Consider the following 21,727-nt stretch of genomic DNA (forward strand, 5'->3'; position numbering starts at 1 on the left):
GGGTCTGCATATTCCTCACCATCACGGTGGCCACCGTAATGGCTCAGAGAGGAGCCTGTAGGAGCCACCGTTTCTTTAAGGAAACTGTAGTTTTAACATAAAGGATAATATCAACCATACAATTTCAAGCTTAATTTTATATTGTCTGGTATCTATTATTTCATCTGAGTGGGTCTTATTTCCTCAATGGGGTGGCATATTCTGAGGCCAGGGACTTCTCCTTATAATAACATGGACACAACATACTTTTGGGCCCAAGCACATAGCTGGGCACAGGATGCCCGTGCTGCTTGATTCAGTGAATGTTTGGACTCCTGGGACTGTCATCTGAAGGAAGAAGGGGTGCCAGGTGGGCTTCCATAGGGGGCGGCGGACAGTGTCTGAGTGTTAAGTGCCAAGGGCTGGGGATGTCACAGAGCCGATTCTAGTCCCAACTCAGGCTGGCTGTGTCCGGTCGGTGACTTTGCATCAAGTGATCTCTCTCGGCCACCCTCTGTTTCCTCATCTATGAAAGGGGAGTAATAATAGCAACTGCCTCGCGGGTTCGTTGGGAGGATCAAATGGACAAAGCTGTGATGCTGCCCATATTTTAATGTGCACACGAATCTCTCAAGGATCTTGTTAAAATGCGGTCCCAGATGGGACCTGAGATGCCACAATTTACAAGTTCCCAAGTGATGAAGATGCTGCTGGTCTCCAGGCCAAACGCTTATGGAGATAATGAGTGGTCCCCAGACAAGAAGCAGGGGCATCACCTGGGAACTTGTTAGAAATGCAAATCCCCCAGCCCACCCCAGATCGACAGACTCAGACCATGGAGGTCGGGCCAGTGATCTGGTGTAACAAGCGCTCCTGGGAATTCTGATTCTTCAATCACACAAGAACTGACGTAAGTTCCTACTGGGCGTCTGTACCTGTGCTAAGTAGTGTGGCCTCAGGAAGCTTAGAATTTTAGTGCAGTGGGTCCTAGCTACTTTGTATCTAAGGGGTGGGAACATGTAGCGGGGAATGCTTACTTAAAAACAATGTAGATTTATGGTTTTCTACCACTACCACCCCAAGTGACTTTGATTCAGTAAGTCTGGATTTTTAAAGCAGAAGTCCAGCTTTTTATGACCATTATTCTATGACATAAGACCACACTCTGACAAACAGTGATTTAGAAAGCGAGAGATAACTAAGACCAGAAAACTCACTAGAAAATAACCATTTCTCCCCACCCCCTCCAGAACTATGTAAATGCTAATCTACTTTTAGATTTGCCTCTTCTGGATATTTCATATATACGAACCATATAATATGTATGGAACCATATAATATGACTGTTTCCACTTTGGGGCTATTATGAATAATGGTACTGTGGATATCTATGTATAAGTGTTTGCATGTTTTAATTTCTCTTGGATATATACATAGGAGTAGAATTACTGAGTCATATGGTAACTATACATTTAACCTTTTGGGGAACTATCAGACTGTTGTCCAAAATAGCTGTGCCATTTCACATTGCCTCTAGCAGGAGTGTAGCAAGCCCTCATTTTCTCCACTTGCTAATCAACGGTTACATTATCTGTCTTTTTTGATTCTAGCTAGCCTAGCGGTATAAAGAGGCATACCATTGTGATTTGGGTTTGCATTTTCTTGACAGCTAATGATGTTGAGTATCTTCTCATGTTCTTATTGGCCAGGCGTATATCTTATTTGGAGATACATTTATTCCTATCTTTTGCCCATTTTTTAAAATTAGGTTATTTGTGTTTTTATTATTACATCATAAGACTTATTTACAGATACTGAATAAAAGTTCCTTATCGGACACATAATATGAAAATATTTTCTACCGCTCTGTCAGTTGTCTTTTTGCTTTCTCGATGATGTTCTCTGAAACACAGAAGCTTTTCATTTTGACGAAGTCTAATTTATCTATTTTTAATTTTGTTGCTTGTGCTTTCGTGTCATATCTAAGAAACCATTGCCTAACCCTAGGTAACGAAAACTCTTCTTCTAAGAGTTCATAGTTTTAGCGCTTGTATTTAAGTCTTTGATCCATTTTGAATTCATTTCCATATGGAATGTAGGGTAAGGTCCTCAGTCTATAGCATGTGAACATCCAGTTGTCCCAGCACCGTTTATTGAAAAGATTATTCTTTCCCAATTATAAGAATTTTTTTCAACCCACCCCCCCCCAAAAAAAAAATCTTTTATATTCCTATTGTTCTAGGGTAGTATTTCCTAAACTGGTCTATCATGAACCTTAGTAAACATGTAACCAAAAAAAGGAAAAAGTCACATGATTCAACAAGATCCAGATACATTAAGCTAAATAAACATTCTTTTTTTTACTATAGGCTTCTCAAAGACTTCCGTGTCAAAGTGTTTTAATGAATTTCACATCCTTACTTTATTAGAGAAGGCTTTTATGTGGCCACATACTAACATTTCCAGAAGCACGCTGCCACAGAACTCAAGTTTTGGATCCACTCTTTTGAGAAGACTTTGAACTCTGTTTGGATGTTTTAACTTTGCACTTTGAGAATTAAGCCACCAACACAGGGTTTGTATATTTCGTAGTTTCATCTTTTATCTTTAGGTCAGAGCAGAAATAAGACAGTAACCTGTGAATTCTTCTGAATTCTTTTGGCAACTTGTTTAGGACCCACATTTTTAGTTTACTGCTGAAGCACCCATTTTTAAGGCTAAATATTAATATTAAACAGTATAAATATTAAACATCGTTTTTTTTGAAAGTGTGGTCCGAGAACCACCTGCATAGGAATCACTTGGAAGTGGTTTTAAAATGCAGATCCCTGGGCCCCTTCAGACCTAATAATTAGAAAGTCTGAATCCGGAGCCCAGTTGCTATACTCTCAAGCTCCTCAGTGATTCTTGCATACACCAAAGTTTGAGAACGCTGCTCATCCTAAGATAAAGGGAGAGAGATGGGGTTCAGAAGCTGACGGGTGCCTAAGATGAAGTTGGCTTTTCCTGTATCTTCTTTCCTTCCGTTCCTATCTCTATTGCCTACTTCTTCGTCCTGTAGCATGTTGACACATCCTATGTATATGATCACCAAACAGGCATACTCTGTGCTTTGGGGCTTACGATATCTACCAAGTGTCACTAGAGGGCGCCAGAGCATCTCCAAAAGCTGCACCAGTCTCCTTTGCTTTCCTTTTCCACTGCAGGCCCTTTGCTCAGGCTCATCCCCCACCTCACTGATTCTCAAGAGAGAACATAACTACTATGGCAAGCACTTAGTTGCGAGGCCTGGGGAATTTGTCTAATGCCTCTTGGCCCAAGTTTCTCATCTTAACAAGGAAATAATACATATCTGTTAGTATAGTTCTTTTAACCGTTAAGTGAAATAATAGAAGTAAAACTGCTTGATCAGCTGCTAGATACTATTGTTCTACCATAAGGCAGTGATTTGCATTGCTGTTAATCCAGAATCCTTGAATTACAAATGTAATTTTTTAAATTTTAGTATTAACACATCATTAACAGATCTAAGTTCAGTCTTGGCTGTATCTTATCGATATACTTTTTGTCTCCTCTATAATTTTGGATCTAAACCTTGTACTTTTGCCTGCAGCACAATTCACGATGCATAGCAGAAGAGATCAGTTTAGCAAAGGGGAGCCTCCCTCCCGCCAAGCAGCTCAGCTCCAAGCTCCACACTCACTCAGCCTCTTCCCCCAGGTGGTGCTAGGGAGTGAAAGAGGTGTCATTTAGATGTTGTTCTCTAATTCATTGTGCTATACTTAGCATAATAATTCATTCTGTGGAGACAGGCATTGTACTAAGTCCTCTGGTAGTGGAAGTGGAGCTGAGGTGGTGAAGTTGATGGGAGAGGTGGAGGCACTTCGTGAGGAAGGCGGTGGTGGGAGAGCGTGACAGGGGGTGGGGTGGCGGTGTTGAACTTGGTGAAGGTGGTGGTGGTGACGGGGGAGGTGGAAATGGAAGTGGTGCTGAAGGTGGCGGGAGGCTCTCTACCTAGCATCAGAGGTTCCACCGGGCTGAAGGATAAACCCCAGGCTCCTGAGCTTGACAAAGTGATTCGTGATCTAGCTGTTGCTTACTTCTTCAGGTTCATTTCTTATCAGTCATACTCACACACACACACACACGCTCACTAAACTCTTCCACACTGAAATACTTGCTGAGCCTCAGACCCAACACACCTTAATTTTATTCTGTCTTTGTTCATATTATTCTTGGCGTCACTTTGTTTCATTTCCATCAGAAACACTCCTATTCCATCTTCAATACCCAGCTCAACTGTCACTAGCATCTTTTGTGAGGACTTCTCTGATTCTCAAGGCAAAATTAAGTTTCCTTTCTCAACACTTCCATGGTATTTTGTGCATACCTGAACTCTAAGATTTTTAATCTGACTTGTAACAGGTTGATGGGGTCTCCAAAGATCCCTTTAGACTTATCCAAGAATTCTGGCCCAATGCTGTCATGCTGAATCATTAGTCACTCCATTACAGTCTTGAAGGCCTACTACATGCTTGAGTGGCAGAGCTCAGACAGCCTGAGACAAATCTATTTTTAACATATATCATGGAAGGTGAAAAAAGCATAAGCAAACACTTCATAAGTAAATTTCCAATAAATAAACATACTCATGTGACCACCGCCCAGATCAGGAGACAGAATGTGACCAGCAACCAGGAGCTCCACAACAATTATATTTAAAAATGCATTTATAACTATTTAAACTTATATTTTTTAAAATGGGCTGTCAAATTTCAAATATGTAAAAGTTACTAGCTTTTCAAAGACATTTTAGAAATTATAGAAACTAAATGCCCACCCCCACCCACACCCCCCCCCCCACACACACACCACACAAGAAAGTCACTCCAGGTTCTGGAGATGCTGTGTTCCTTTTCTGAGCAAAACCCAAGCCCTCAGCTAACCCAGACCCCACAGTGGGCACTCGTAAGCCTCGGAGCTGAGCCAGGATCAGGGGAGGCAGGTGCACTATCTAATCGAGTGAGACCACTAGCGATATTTGGAAAACAAGGTCACGATGACATTCCAGGCAGGGATTAATGGAAGTGAGATGAAGAACAACTATTATTTGTTCCTTCTACCTCTGTGGTGCCCTCTTAGCTAAGGATTTCTTGTATACCATCCCAATGATACCACTGACATGCCTACAAAATATCCTGTTGAAGAGCAATGAAAGTTAAAGATGGTGGGGGGGGGGCGGTGAGTAGCTCCCTATTACAGAGGGAGGATTCTAAAACAGGTAGAGGAGCTTAAATGGGGGCTTTTTCCACTTGCCCCAACTAGCTAATATGCCCCTCCTGCCCTTCTGTGTGTGATACTTTAGAGTTTGTGGTAGGGAACTTGATGTGTGTGATATGTGTATGTGTGTGATATGTGTATGTGTGTGATATCTTGACATATTTTTCTCCTGCATTTCTGCAAACGTCTTGATATTTCATGTGGATGTGTGTAGTAGGCCCTACTCCCCTGGTATTTTCCATGAGAGAAAATGCACTGGCTCTGTTATCAACATATTGCCTGAGCCCCCAGCATCACACAGGTATTTGGGACAGCGCCCTGACCTTCTGACCTAATGTGCTCATATGAAAAGCACAAGCCCCACAGCTCACCTGAAGTGACAGAACAAGCCTATGTGTATGCACAGATTCCAGTACATTCCTTCTTATCCTGAGAGGCCCCTGTGTGCCAGGGAGGAGTACCAGGCCACATATTGCCTACTAATCCCTCAGGCCGACCTTCAAGGCCCTTCCATAGGGCCTGCCTACCTGCTAGGTGTCTCGACACCCCCTACTGTCAAAGGCACCACGTGCCCTGGAGGTGGACAGGTGCCTCACTCTGCCACTCACCAGCCCAGCAGAGTTCACCTTGCCAATGCTCTGTTTCTTCAGCTTTTTTTTTTAAAAAAAGATGATGCCACCCGAAGGGATGAAGGAGCCCTCCACGCTATCAAAATATAAGTCTAGAAGGAGAGAAATTGTGGCTCGCAGAGCCAAGCAAAGGGTCCTCGTGCAGGGGAGTGATGACCAGACTTCTGACGAATGCCCCTGCTCGCTGCTCATCCTCCACCTGTCTTCTAACGGAGCCCAGTGCTGGTCCTAACTGCTCCCCTACGGCCACAGCAGGCATACTCATTCTCTCATCTTCCCAGTCACTTCTGGCATCTCCAGCTCCAGGTCCTTGCCCAGATGGGAGCCCTCATCTCCAACTGCACCCTGGGCATTTCCACCTGCCTGTCCAGGCATCTCACACACAGTGTTGCAAAACGGGCTCTCAATCGCCTTTACTCCATATCGTCATTTCATCATGTTTACTAAAGTGTGATAGACTTACATCAACATGCACATATCGTAAGTATACAGCTTGGTGAATGTTCACTAATGAGCATACGCAGGTAACCAGCACCCAAATCAAGACACAGAACGTTATCAGCACCCCAGAAGTTGCTCTGGTGCCCCTTTCCAATGGTGATTAGTATCCTGACGTCTCTCGGTTTAGCCTGTTTTTGAACTTGCATAAACAGAATACACATAAATCAAGTCTGTACTCTCCTGTGCCTGGCTTCTTTCACTCAACATCATGAATTACATTCATTCCATTGTGTGGAATTGTAGGTCATTCTCTTACCATGTAAATATATCATTATGTATGCATTGGACTGTTGCTGGGCAATAGGGTTTCCCGTTTGGGGCTGTTTTGAATAGGCCTGTATTGAGCTTTGCGGTGCATGTCCTTTGGTGCGATCATATGTATGCATTTCTTTGCCTATATTCCTAGGAAAGTATCGCCGGGCCGTAGGAAGTGCAGACATCCACTCTAGTAGATACTGCCTGACAGTTTTATAAAGTGGGTGCACCCGTGCCCATTTCCACCAGCAGCGTATGTGAGTTCTGGTTGCTCCGCCTCCTCACCAACACTTGTCATTTGTGATTCACCCGTCCTTCACCCTACGCCTGTTGGTTTCTCCGTTTCCTCCCAAACTATCTCATATTTGCAGCCCTTTCCCCTTGCTATTGCCCCGTCGTAAGCACTCTGAGCGAGCCTCCCGGCTTTGGCCCCAGGCCGCCCTGTGAACTGCTTTCGGATGATCTCCCTAAATGCTGCTGTCATCATCACGCTGTTCTCCCCACAGAACTCCGATAGCTCCTGATCGCCAACTACTTCAGAGCTATATCTGTTTACATGTCTGATTTTCGACATCCTGCAAACCTAGCCAGTGGCCCACAGGCCTCATCTTTCCTTCAGGCCTCAATGCTGCCTTCATAATTCCCACATATCGTCTTCCAATTCCTTAATCCCTCTTCCTGCAAGTCTCAGACATTAGCTTGTTTGGCAGGATAACTGTCTTTTTTGTTAGCAGTGCTAGAAGAAGCACCCAAGCTGGAAAATGTTAGCGCTGACAGAGCCTTAGAGAGCCTTTCCAAAACCCTCATTTGCAGAGAAGCCCCAGGATTTAAAAAAACTTAAAAAAAAAAAATACTAGTGACTTGGCAAGTGTTTCACAACTTTCCTCAAGGGACAGCAATTGCTTCATAGTTGCTGATGGCCTTTATTTGATCTGAAAGCAGGCAGTGTTTTGGAATTTAACTGGACGGGGAGAAGAGGAGGTAACAAATAGAAATTTCGAGTTGGCTCTGCTTTAGAAACTGCTTCTTGGTGAGAGAAACATCCTCATCAGCTAGAGTGTTCAAGCATCTGCCACATTTAAGGAGGTTTTGATGAGTAGAAAGTTTTTGAAACCTCCTATCATTACAGAGAAATAGAAACAAACGCATGGGAAATAGAAAGCAGGCAAATTTTGCTTACTCCTCTCAAATTTTAGAAAGCGAATAAAACTATGTGTTGAATGTTTGCTTATAGTTTATTGTAGCTATTATTTGAATGTATGCTTTATGCAAGGGACCCCAATATGCTCTAGTTCACATTGTCCATATTTAGAGCTTAGAACCTAATTTTGCTATTTTAAATGGACTTAGAGGTCCATAGTTCCACCTTTTCTTCTATAATGCAGTATTTTTTCTTACTTATACTTCGATGCTCAGTTTTTTCGGTAGGGATTCAATGCCTGGTTAGTGTATAATATCATGAGGAAACAAAATCAGAAGGCTGGCAAGTCAGAGGCCTTCTGCAAACATGAAGGAGCATTGCTTTCCTTAGGGACCCAAGCAGAGGCTGGATTTGTGGGCCGTGACTCACAATACAAACCCTCTAGTGCAATCGCGAAGCTGTGCTCAGCCCCCAAACACGCTGCGCTTCTCTCAGCTGATGCTCACGCTGCTTCCTGAAAGGCTGGTCCCTATTTTCCTGCCTTCACGCAGTGCTGCTTTGATGTTAAGGGCCTTAGCAGGCCCATCTCTCCAGGAAGGCTCCCTCCGCCTACTCCAGACACTGCCCATATTACCCAGATTCTTTCAGCGCTAACTTGTGCAGGCTAGAGAAAGGACAGTTCTACACAGGCTGTTTTGCCTTTTGGCCAAAGGAACTGTATACCAGAGTGGGGCGGGGAGACCGCTACAGGAGCCCTAGGATAAAAAGCCCAAGGAACCCCAGATGGAGGACCAACAGGTGGAGGTCACCCAGGAAAATGCTTAGGGAAGATCTTCAAGACCCTGGCACAGGGGTTGCTCCTGCAGTGCAGGCGATGTCCATCCTATGGGTGGGCAGGAGGCAGAGGCCTCTGGCTGAACCACAGGAGTCGCTGCCAGTCTCCCTGGGCAGGAGGAGGCTTGCCCCTGTATGTGCAAGCATCGCCCTCCCGTGACTTGTGGTAATCTGTCGTGGTGACTGAGTACTGAGGGTGCTCACCAAGCCTATGTGATGCAATTAGCACCAGGGTGGGACCTGATGCAGTGGCTTGATGACACTTTGCCTAGAACACTGCCAGGGACCAGTGTAACCCAGTGTGTGACAGCATGCTCCATGCTGCCAACTGGAATGCAGCCATGACTCCCTTAGACTCACCATGGTGTCTCCAACCAAGATACCGGAATTTGTAAGCTGTCGCTGCTCCAGGGGCTTGAATCCATCCCCTTACACTAAGTCTCGAGGACAGAGATGCTTGAGGGTGCTGCTTTCCAAACTTTCATGTGCATACAAACCCCCTGGGGATCTGGTTAAAATGCAGATTATGATTAGGAAGGTCTGGGTGAGGCTGAGCCCTCCTTTCTAAACAAGTTCCCAGGAATGGCGATGCTGCTGGTCTGTAGAAGACTTGAGAACATCAACAAGAGTATGAAATTAAATCTCCTCTCCTTCATAGGTGAGAATGGTCAGATCCACTGTCGTTACTTACCCATCAAACATTTACTAAGCCTAAGAACTGGCACAATGATGGTACCACTGGCAGAAATAAGGAAGTCAGAGGTATGAACTGTTTTAGGAGGAAATAATAATAAAGGTAACCTTTGTTTGAATGCCTATCATGTGCCCTGATCTTGTTTAATCTTTATATTTGGCAAGGTGGGTATTATTAACTTCCATTAATTTCATAATGGAATTAAGGCTTGGAAAGGTGAAGTAATTTTCCCCTGAGTGTTATGGCTGGCTGGAATTTGAACCTGGCCTGTCAAACTCTAAAGTACATCTAATCCCACTATGACACGCTTCCTTATTTCGGAGCGTGAAGAAGTAGGATTAGACTCAGCGCAGTGGCTCTCAATCTTGCCTCCATGTTGGAATCACCAAGAGGACTTTCTCATACCCCAAACTCTCACACCCCAACCAATGACATCAGCCTTTCTAGGAAAAGGACCCACTATCAGCACTTTTACAAAGCCCCCAGGTAGTTCCAGTGTGCAGACAATACTGAGGACCACTGAGTTAATCCAACTCCTTTTCTAATATGCAAGGAGCTGGTGGGTGAAGCACCAATCTTGTCAGAACTAGTGCCTCTCAATTCCCAACACTAGGGAAAGAAGAGGCAAGGGGGATGCGATGAGGGGTGAGGGCCAGGACACTCTGAGTCCCTCTCAAGCTCTTTGTGGCCAATCGATAGAAAGCAGAGGAATGTGATTATCACTTCTGATAACTACAAAGGGTACTTTAAATCAGGCCGAGATGACAAAACCATGTTGCCAGTAGTAATTAAAGTTCTAGTTGAGACAACTGTGAGGGGCCCAAGCCATCTGCCAACTCCAGAGCCCGTCTCACTTTATTTAACACATCCATCCATCCCTTGTAGCTTCTTGGCCTAATTAATGCCGGCTCTCTGCATGACGTTCCCTGGTGGGTAACGCTTATCTGGGTGCCTGGCTGGGAGTAGCCTCAGCCCATCACATTCAACCTCTGGTGGCTGACGTCTTTGCCAAGAGCCTATAGCCCTTAGCCAGCCCCCTGGTTCAGAGAGCCTAATGGTTGTAGTAGGCCAACCCACCTTTCTTTCCTAGCCCAATTATAAAATAAAGCCCGAGTCCCTAAGCTTGGGGCCAATATTACAATATCTTTAATCGTGAGGAAACAATCTAATGAGTTACAAATTACCCTCAACAGAGGATAGGGGAACAGGGCCACATCTTTTCCCAACACTTCAATCCCTTCCTTGACCTAGTATAAAGAGGTCGAAAAAGTTCTCCTCCTACCCCTTGGATATTGCCCCTCTCTGGGAAAATTTTCTTAATCCTGAACAAAAAGAACGCCAGTAGAACCATTGCTAGCCAATATGACCCCTTTGTGGAAAGGCACCCTACCACTCCTTTCCTCAAGACATTTTAGTGCCACCTGCAGGAGTTTTGCAATAAATACCTAAGTGTCTAGGATGGTAATGATGCCCCCTTAGACAAACTGCATTTGTGCAGTGCACAACCTGCACACCCTTACACTGTGGACATCAGAGGCCTACATGATGGGTCTTACACTGGCCTGAATTTAATTTAAAACTGGAGAGAAGGTGATGCATGAGGGCATCTGATAAAAGTCATAGGTAGGGGTGGAGGTCCCTTTACCCATCTCCGTGTGCAAGAGGAGCCACCAGCTATTAAATAGAACTGAATAATTGCAGAACTGCATTTAAGAGCTAAAAATGGAGGTGCCTCAGTGCCCCCCGGCATCACCCATCCCCATGATACCTGGCAAGGACAGGCAATGGAGGTTTGAGAAAGATGTTTGTACTGCATGCCTGCTTGCCTCTTGGCTCCACAGCTAGGGAATGCCTACCACAAAAGGTGCTCCGCACACCCACTGGTGGCATTCTGGGTCAGTGGGAGTTTGGGCTCTCATCTGCTGCCTTTCCATCAGACTGTTCACCAAACTAAATGTTGTGGGCTCAGAACACACTGCCAAGGAACATTCTGTTCCAAGCTCACTGTCTTTGCTTCTCTCTTCGTGGAGATTGAAAGGATAGAAATTGGAGAACGAAAATTTCTATTTCTTTAGCACATTCTCTTCCATGTAGAAAAGGCCTGCTCAGGGCAGGATGCAGAAGCACACTCTGCAGCCGTCCTCTCCTGTAGAATTCCTCAGTGTGGGCCCTGCTCTTTACGCTTGAGGCGCGAATGATGAGCAAAGTTAAACTGCCTATAGCTAGATTGCTATCAAGCAGCAATCAAAATGAAACAGAGTTGGAATATTGAGTAAAACAATACGTATTTAGAAATACCTACAAATATTAGACATTGTTGGAAAATATTAAAATCATGTCATTATGGGTAGTTTTGTTCTTCCTCTTCCCTATTTCTTCATCTAGTTCTTATCTCCTCTTACATGTATTTTATGAACTTCCTCAAAAGCTTTTTGGAGAGAGAGTAATATGTTACAAATAAAGAGGAATATTAGATCCTGACCATGTCATCCAGCATCTTCTGGCCCAGGTGGGACTGTATAGCATATCATTTTATTTAATAAAAGATAATACCAGAGCTTAGGGAGGAGGGTGTCACTTGTTCGATGAGGAAAATGGACATAAATTGCTTTAGGTTCCCATGAGTGCAGCGTGGGCAGGAGCCAGCTATGGAATCCAAACAGAGGAGGAGCGAAAGCTGGGCGTGAATGTTGAAAAGGTGGGCGGGAGAAGGAAAGGAGAAAGCTTTCCAGGGGTCAAAAATGTATGAAGAAACTCAGAAAGGAAAAACACTCCTCATATGTTCTATGGTGACTGAGCCAGACAGGTGGGTAGAGGATAAGTTCGGAGAATGAATAGAACAAAGGAACACACAATGAGCAGAAGAACTGGAAAACACGCAGGGGAGGCAAGGAATGGAAAACGTCAAGGATTAAACGCTCAGCAAGTGATACTTCATAAATGATACCAGGAGGTGCTGGAGGAAGAACTAAGAAAAAGTCACTAAATTGTGTAATTAGCGCTGTTTAAAAATACTCAAGAACCCATGTATGCATGCATTGTTGGGTATCAGATTGTCCCTCTGATCTCCATCTTGGAGGTTCAAAGCCACAGCAACTCAGCAACAACTGACCTTGGCAACTTGGGATCTTGCACATGAGAATGTGGAGAGCTTTGTTAGACACTTACCTGGCTCAGCATTCTTGCCTGCGTACTCATAAATACACCCCTTCTGATGCTGGAGCCAGAGAAAGGCTTTTTTCCCTGGTTCAAGCTGGGAGGAGGGACTTCTATGGGAATCCTCAAGGACAAACCAACCCTGATTGAGAAAAACAAACTTTGGAAGGGTGGCACCTCTTCGTGTCAAGCACAGAACTTTACAGATATCATCCCCAAATTTCATCACGAACTCATAAAAGAAATTACCCCACTTTACAGTGAGTAATCTAAGATTCAGAGAGGGTGAGTCACATACCTAAAGTCAGCTTAGGTAAAGGACATGGCTAGTAAGAGACAATGCTGGGGTTCAAAGGCAGGTCTCTCTGACTCAGAATCCCACATTCTTTGTACTACCTCATGAATACCATGTAGCAGGGCTGTATTTTGTGCAGCTCATGTGGTGTGATGAGGTGTATGTAGCTTTATAGGGACCAGGGAGAAGCCAAGGAAGAAGGGTGGAGGAAGAGATGGTTCTGCCAAGAAGACTGGAGATTCCATCCACACCCTGAGCCCCAGGCCAGGGCCACCGAGGTAGAAGGCTACATGGGTGCAGTGGGGAGGTGGCTTCAGGGAAAGGTAAATACCTGTTGATGGTTGGTTTGTGCTAGCTTCAGCCTATCAATAACCAATGTTGTGGTTAGCCCCTCATGGTTCTTATGACAATCGTGAGACACCCTCCATCAATAACCATTGGGAAACTTTGGTAATGGTTTATTACTCACAGGACCTAGAAATCACACTGCACACCCAGGGACATACAACAAGGTCATGGGTAGAGAGGAAAATATATGTTTGCATGGGCCTGGTGTTCTGCTTTTACTGGGAATGAGAATGGGGGGCCTAGGGTTTCCCACGCTTTTTCTTGTTGACCTCAAGAAGAAATATACCTGTCAAAAAGGACTCCTGTGGGCCCAAACTTACCATCAGAATCTAGCAACCATCATTTCCACGGGGCCTCTTACACAGGCTGCATTTCAGGGAAAAGCTCCTAGAATCACGTTTAGACAAATGGGCTGAGACCTGTCCCATCCAATTAGAGCTGCCAAACTAGATCCTCATTTGCAGCTTTACCGACCAATCAGAACGGATCCATAACAACCAATCCGGACATACAATTCTGACCAATCAGGACAGTGCTATGTGGACCAATCAAACTGCAAAATCAGATCTCTCATTTGCATAGAGTGAATGATCAACCATTTGTGCAATTCTTTCATTGTCATTATCATCATTATTACTATGAGGAACTGTAGCCCATTTGCATAAATAACTCACGGAAACACTCATGTGATTGCTTTCATTCCTATACCAGGCTCTCTGATTGTCCTCTCGCTATTCATTTTTCTCTTTCAGGGTAACCCTAGAAGTTTATTTTTTCCTTATTTTACAAGGAAAAAATGTTGGTGGAAGAAATGACTGAAGCTCAAAACTGATCATGAATCTGGAACTATGATCTCCTTCTCAGGCCCCAAGATACACACACCCTCAGCTGCAGGAGGCACCTGGAGAGAGGGAGTCCCCAAGAGAGCAAGGAATTCTACCGTTCGGCAGGTGTCCAGGGGGTGGAGCCAGAGAGTTTCCCCTGCCTTGCTGATCACTGACAGGGCTATCAGCATCTCCAGGCAAGCCTGAGCCCCAGAGAAGGGAAAGACTGATGACGTTGGCACAGGTTTCTTGGGGGGTTAATTCTGTGTTTATGAAGTACACCTGAGTTAGAGTTCTGCCGTAACAGAACATGCCACAAAATTGACAATTAAGAAGAATAAGGAAGAAATCGATTTTTCGCTTGAATTTTAGATTCCTCTGCTATGGAACGTTTGCCTCCAGGCTTTTAAAAAGCAGCAGAATGTGTCCTGGGGTTCTCACGTAGATAGAGGGACATTCCAAGGAAACATTTATATTTTCATTTTCTCCTCACTAAGAAACGGGGAGCTTGGTTTTCAGAAAACAAATTCGTCTACCCCTTGTCCTCTTCACCCATGGGCCACGCCCCTCGGGACTTCCCTGGATTCTTACACCTGGGCAGAAGCTGTGTCAAGTCTAAGAGAAAATTCCCCCCAGAGGAGTCACTTAGCCCCTGGGTCTGTTGCATAAAAAACTGCCCCTTAGTTTTTAAGGTGACATTCTGTTGATCCTTTTCAGTTATAAACCTTTTGAAAAATATTTCATAGTGAGAGTAGAAGCTACAGGAAACAGCATGAAGACAAAAAAAAAAAAGATGAATAGATGAATTTGAGTAGGATTATCACTGGGCAAAGACCTCAGAAAGCCATGGAAAGGACTGAAAAAGTCTTGGCACCGAATCGAGGAGCCAGAGGGAGAGAGCAAAAGAGAAAGAGAGAGATGAGAGAGAGCAAGAGAATGAGAGAGAGAATGAGAGAGAGAGAGAATGAGAGAGAGAGAGAGAGAGAGAGAGAAAGAGAGAGAGAGAGAGAGAATGAATGAGAGAGAGATAGAGATCAGGTACAGGACAGGGGACCAGTTTCTCAGCAGTGTTTTGGCACTGGTGCCTGAAGTGGGAGGAGAGAGCCACAGAAAGGCAGAGTGGAGTACACAACTGCTAGGTGCCTCCCTCCCAGCACTGCCTCCTCCTCCCTTCCAGGAGAGCTCAGCAGGCTTTATCAGCCAGCGCCTTCTGCCACTGGGAGGCCAGCTGGAGTGTGAGCACCCTCCTCTGTGAGTACCCTCCTCCTTTCTCTTCATTTCCAGCTGTTCATTGTTGAGGACTTGTCTTCTCACTCTGCTTTAATTTTTTGCTCTTTTTTTTTCTTTTCTTTGTTTTAATGGAAAATAAAAATGTTTCAGATGGTCGGAACTGAGCAGAAGCAAGCAGCAAAGTAGAGTTCTGGTAGACTAGAAAGCAACATCTCAAAACCACAGGCTTCTTCCTGGAAGCTTGGAAGTGATGCCTGTGCTTACGATTTCTGAAGCAGGGTGCGAGCACCTGAGCTCCACGTGGAAGAGGGTTTTCAGCAAGGTGTCTACTGGACGTGCTAAATGACTCTGAGTTTATCAACATATAAAAGTTTTGGGCTGTGTTCCTGAAATAATTAAGTGAAGTTGGAGACATATCAATATGACTCCAAAAAAAAAGTGGGTACTGGCAATGGCCCTTTCCAGTCCTGGTTTTATGGATTACTGCATGTGCTGTCATGCTGAAGGGAGTGCTCACCCATTGGGAGAACTTTCCATTCACGCTGAAGCTACACATTTGGCAGGTCCTTTGCAGCTGCACTTTCTAACGTGGAATCCAGACCTCAAAGCTTCTAGGAGTGGTGTGTTCCAAGGAGCAAAGTATTTTAATCAGGAGACGGGAATACCTGACAGCATTTTCTGTGTTTTTGGTTACAGCTTTAAAGAAAACTGAGTACCTCCCGCCATTTAAAACAAAAACTACCTAAAATAAAGATTATCGTAAGTACCAAATAAATGTCAATGTTGAAATCTCTTTACTAGAGCATGAATATTTAAATGATTTCCTCTATATCCATATCCAAAACTTTGTATTATTTTTTAAAGCACTATGGCATATTTCATTTTATTGGGCTTTGCTTTATTGCGGGGGGGGGGGGGTTATTGCACATATTGTGGGGGTTTTTAATAAAGTGAAAGTAAAACCCTCCGCCAGAAAAAAGATTATGACTCACTAAGGTTCTGATCATGTTTCGCTTTTTTTTTTTTTTAGCAATAACGTATTTTTGATTAAGATGTATGCATTGCGTTTTTAGATATAATGCAATTGCACATTTCATAAACTACAGCGTAGTATAAACATAACTTTTTTATGCAACGAGAAACCAAAAATTTCGTGTGACTTACTTTATAGTGATATTCACTTGATTGCTGTGATCTGAAACTGAACCTGCAATCTCTGAGGTGTGCCTATACTTGAGACATAGAAAAAAATATTTGTGTATGTGTTTCTAACATATACTGACAATAGAATGAGTTTTATTTTATATAATAAAAATAGGAAATGTTCAGGTTGGATTGAAATCTTGATATTGCCTTGTATTAGAAAGATGAGCAAGCACTGTTTTGTTTCACTGGTGACCTAGGCTATGAGAAGTGCTTTCTGACTCGTGCCAGAAAGCAGATTCCAGAATATTCTGGATATTAACTTAGGTACACACAGACCTTGTTGTGGATATGTCAGCAATACAGGAGATTGAGGCTTACTTTGAGGCACAGAAAAATGTTTATTTGTCAGAACAGTCACTGCTTCCAGCAAGGGCATAGGGTGAAACTGGGGATGGCCAAGACCTTTGTCATCGTCCAACCCCCATCTCAGAGTTATTTCAAGGAAGCCATGGAGGCAAGTTGTGTCCACTACACCACCGAGCTCTGGCGCCTGCTGCAGACGGCATTCAGAAGCTGCTCTGTTGCTGTTTGTTTACTGGAATAGTATCTTCGGTGGTATTTATGTGCTCCAGACTGGAAGACAAGGAACCACAAGTTCTTACCTATTCCATGAGGCTGACTCTGCGGAGTGAACTTGGAAGGTCTCCACTTGGAACCTCAGTTTTCTATAAAATGGAGCCTCGAACTGTGTGCTCTTTAAGACTCCAACTAGCTATCAAAATTTTCCATCTCTTGGCTATAAGAAAATATTGATGTTGAGCTCAAAGATGTGGTTCTTCAAGATGTGTGTGATTTTGGTGGCGGAGGAAAGGCAGAAACCATGCAGGAGCAGGAAGTGGTAGACATTTACGCTAAGGGTTTCCCCTGTTTGTCTCTTTCTTTTCTTTTTTATTTCTTCCTTTTTTTTCTTTTTCAACTGTGTATAAGATAAGAGTCTTACCATTGGGCTTCTTAATGTTGTTCTTTATCAAACAAAAATATACATACTGTAACCCACAGACACATCAGTGTGGTACTTAACTAGCTAGATAGTTTAATCACAGATCAACACATACGCACATAATTTTTTTTCAAGACATAACAGTAGTATTTTCCACAATTGTGGATTGTTTTGAGTCACTCTAGTAGAGTGTAAGTTTTCAGGTTTCAAACCAAGCCAATAAAAAAAAAAGTAAATTGAATAAAAGGAAGAGAAAAAAAGAAATACCACACATACAACTTTTCTGGAACTCTGAAGGAAGAATGATATCCTTGGATGAAATGGAAGTTTTTTTTTTTAAAAAAAAAAAAAAAGGGAAAACAAAAAGCTGCCACATTTGTTGAATGCAACTAAGAATTATTTATTTTTAACAATGTGATGTCCAGTATTTCACAACTATTATTTAGATACAAGAAAATTGTCATTTAGCTGTCTCTTAAACTAGGCTTTAGTTGTGTGTTAAAAGTGTGACTAGTATCTTATTACAGAGAATAAAGCCCACATCATGCCTTTTTCTCACATTTGTAAAGAGGGAAATAGTCACATTGGCTAGCAGTCCCAGGATGAAGCCCTAACAGTTTGCCTGAGGCCTTTCGGAGCTGAGAGCCCACCCCTCTCTCTGGATCAGGCTTCAGATATGCCAACCTCCTGATGGTGGAAAAACACAGAACAAGATCTGTTCTTGGTCTCTGCACAGGATGGTCTGCCACCATTTGTTGTTGTTGTTGTTGTTCTGTTTTAAGCAAAGTAAAGTGGGCATTCAATGTCTGTAGTCAGTTCATTGTCTCTCTTTGCTGAAGGAGCTCTTGGTTGATGGAGAAGTCTTTTCTATGACTTCTCAATTATAGGTTAGAGTGGAGGCACCTCTCCTCTCCCTACAACCCAAGGGGTGCGCTCCTGCCTCCCTCCATCTTGCAGTTCATGTGCTCATCAGAGCCAGGGGCTCGTCCTGCTGATTCATGTATTTTTTTGCCCTTTGTCATGGACGGAGAGACAGGAGAATGAACGGACCATCTCTGATTGACAGCGCTGGTCGCGCCCCTCCTGGTCCTCTTTCGAGGGACCCCTTTGGAAATAAAGCTGGTGAGGCAGCACGCGGAGGCTTCCTCCAGCTAAAGCGGGCTCTGACTGGTGGGCCGCCACAACAGGTACGCTTCCTTTGTGCAGCCTCTGTCTCTGGGAACCTCGGCACCTGCGCCCCAAGATCTGGTGGTGTGTCTTTCCTCAACAGAGCCTGGGAAGCGGGGTCCTCATGCTCTGCTGAACAGCACGGCTTGGGCTGACCCGGTACACATGGGGCTTGGTCCAGTATGTCACGTGGAGCTCATCTTGGTTTAGGCGTTGAACGATTGAGCTGCAGAATTTTGATAACATGGGAAAGCTAGGGAAAAGTCGTCTGGCGTTTTTATCTTATCCTGCTCCTATTTCATTAGAGTTTCTTCCTGTCATTTTCTTGTCTTTTTCAGTTGATATTTATGGCCTGGTTCGTCGGATTTGAGAAGTTTAAGAGTCAGTAGGAGGGCCCTGCTCCATTACCTTGTATTGCCTTCCTGGTTAGGATGTGTGGATTCGTAAAGTTCTCTGAAGAAATGCATATAGCCTAGTGTGATAAAATTTGAAGAGGAACCACAGCCTTTAAGTTACTGGTTTCTCATAACCAGTTCTCATGCCTAAGTTCTGGAGCAAGTAGTCAGGGCTTGCAAGTCCTCCGGAAGCCTTCCATCATTCATAACAACTGGCTTTGGGAGGCGGGGTGCTCCACAACAGCAACCGTCTGTTCAACTCAGTAAGAGACCCCTCTGACCAGGACACAGTAGCCCTACCTACCAATATGTGGATACCCAATAAACAAACAGCAACGAGCCTGCTTCACATTGGGCTGTGGTTTCGAACAAAAGGGTTCAATCTTTAACTTTGGGAGGCTCCGCAGGGAACTCAGGTCATTCAGGTTCCCAATCACGTCAGGCCAGTTATAATATCAGGTTTTGTATCTGTATCTCCAAAATCTCTGAGGTGATAGTGCATTTAAATCCCTGTAAAATAAATAAATATAGACTGGAAACTTTAAGAACATGAATTTGTTCACCCAGGAGCAACTCATATACCTAATTGTTTCTGTATTTGCTGGAAAATGACACTTTAATGATTTCATTCAATGCTGCCTTAGTAGAACCTGATCTCACTTACAGAAACTCAAGGCAGTTGATCCTGATTTTCTTGTCGTTGCCTGGTCTGAAGCCTGATGCCTCTCATAAGTTAGCAAGGCTCTGAAAATGAGTCACTATAGCTGAGGAAGGGGCTTACCAAGCAATATTTTTAGTTATGGAATTTAAAGAAAGAAATACTTGAAAATAAATTATAGCCATCATATAGATTATGAAATAAAAGGTGATTTTTCATAATTACTTAATAATTCAGTTTTACATGTTTCACTCTGGAGGCAATTAGTTCCCTATAGACTTAGTTTGGACTCTTGACCTCTAGCAGTTTTCAATTTAAGAATTCATTAATGAAAAGATTCATTGGAAGTCTCACAAAGGCTAGAGTCTAACACTATTTTGCCAAGACAAAATGAGCTTAGTCTAGACTGTGTTCCATAAATACCTTCTACTTTGTGTCATGATTAATGGTTCACCATTATGTAAAGCAGGATGGTTGGTTGGGCAGTGGAATAATACAATTAAAAGATAATTGTTACTTAATAAAAAAAATCAGTTATCCACATTGATTTCCACACAATTAACAGAATGCAAAACTAGAGTCAAGATTACAAAAAGAAAAAGGCATAACTTTATTATCCGGTAATACCTATTTGTTGGCTATAGTAAATGGAACTATGTTGGAGGCCAAAGCAGCCATGATTACTGCCTATTCACAGTTATTCACAGCCTGGCCACAGGGAGGGGAGCTGATTTATCCTCATGGGCTTTGGGTATTTCCTTGGTCATGTCTTATGGGCCTTTGGCTTCAACTTTCCATAGTTACGTCTTTTGGAGTCTGATGGTATTGGTGTTCTCCTACTTCACACTTACCTGACTGTGCATCTTGGCTTTTCTTGCACGTTCTGTGTGGTTTTGCCATTGTGTTTCTCCCTTTGCCTACCTCTGGGATTAGATCATCGATCTTCTTCTTCTGTATCTACCGTGGACACCATGAGACCATTTTCATCTACAGAGTACCATATTTTGATGATGTTGGTGTTTTCCTATTTCCTACACACTTATCATGATAAATGAAGAGTCTTGTAGGGAACACAAGTCATGGTTATGTAATTAGCATTTTCCTGAAGCATGTTTACTGTAATCATGCCCTAGACATGCTTATATTGTACAATTCTTAGATTACAACTCTTTGGTTTTCCACAGCTTAGTCCACTTCCATCTTTCCCAGTTTCTATACCTTTGTGTAAATTTATTCTTGATTATTCTTATTTTAAAACATTTAAATAACAAATTCCCAAAATAAAGAATGTCTGAAGCAGTTGCCTAACGGGAAGATGTATCCAAGCACTTTTTGACTTAGAAAGTGTGTAGGAGGGAGTTCTCACTGTATTGATAGTGTTTTTTAAAATTTTTCTTCCCTTTTAAACTTTTAAAAATAAAGCATTTTTTGTAAAATTAAAATTTAATTTCAAAAAGCTACTTGTATTGGAAAGTAGCCAGTTGGCCTGCATTAGTGAGTGCCATTTTGTAACCTGATACCTGGTTCCTTTAATGGACCACATAAAGCTTTAAAATGCGATGTCAGCTCTTTCTATGTTGTTATTTGATTCATTGTGTTGAAATTCACTGTTTCTCGGGCTTTTCCACTAGGCTGAGTGAGATCTCTGAGAGCAGGATATAGGTGCTCAATAAATGTTTGTCAAATTAGAAGCTGAACCATATGAAATCAAAGACCAAACCTTCTCCAGGTAGCATTAAGGACAGTAATGACGAAAGTAGCATGGAATTTGGAGTTGGGTAGTAATCGCCAAGATGATATTTCAAGAGAAAAATGGTGCTTTCTCAGTAGCATGGGATGTTATGGTCCAGATGAAGTACCTTTAAATTCATCCTCTGTAGTACTGTGACCAGGCCCAATGATGGAAAATTGGGAGTATTCTGCATTAGGGTGCTGATGAGCTCTGTTCTTCTCTCAAGGAACCAGAGGAAGAGATAGCCATGGAGGACAACCCCACTGTGGTTAAAGTGGACCGAGGTGAAAACCAGGTTTCACCCTGTCGAGGGAGAAGGTGGCTCCCCAGGGCACTTGGCTATGTCACCGGTGATATGAAAGAATTTGCCAACTGGCTTAAAGGTATTTCTACTTCCATTCCTTGGAGAGATGGGAGAAGTAGTTTTGGGAGAAATGGTTTTCTGGTTCTTCTACTCATATCT

General features: G+C 43.3%; 1 protein-coding gene across 9 annotated transcripts in view; it reads left to right on the forward strand.

The window, feature by feature from the left end:
* The window catches only part of LOC107512341 (urea transporter 1), a 40,497-nt gene that overhangs the window by 547 nt on the left and 18,223 nt on the right, over nt 1–21,727 (forward strand). Inside the window, exons 1-4 of one of the 9 annotated variants that reach the window (XM_036230006.1) lie at nt 13,865–14,062; nt 15,863–15,925; nt 18,345–18,499; nt 21,491–21,647. In XM_036230006.1, the coding sequence (XP_036085899.1) occupies nt 18,353–18,499; nt 21,491–21,647 (304 nt within the window). In that variant the 5' untranslated portion in view covers nt 13,865–14,062; nt 15,863–15,925; nt 18,345–18,352. The other 8 variants (XM_036230004.1, XM_036230007.1, XM_036230005.1 and 5 more) reach the window with 8 other exon arrangements.

The sequence above is a fragment of the Rousettus aegyptiacus genome, unplaced genomic scaffold (assembly GCF_014176215.1).
Source record: "Rousettus aegyptiacus isolate mRouAeg1 unplaced genomic scaffold, mRouAeg1.p scaffold_m13_p_12, whole genome shotgun sequence".
Lineage (NCBI taxonomy): Eukaryota > Metazoa > Chordata > Mammalia > Chiroptera > Pteropodidae > Rousettus > Rousettus aegyptiacus.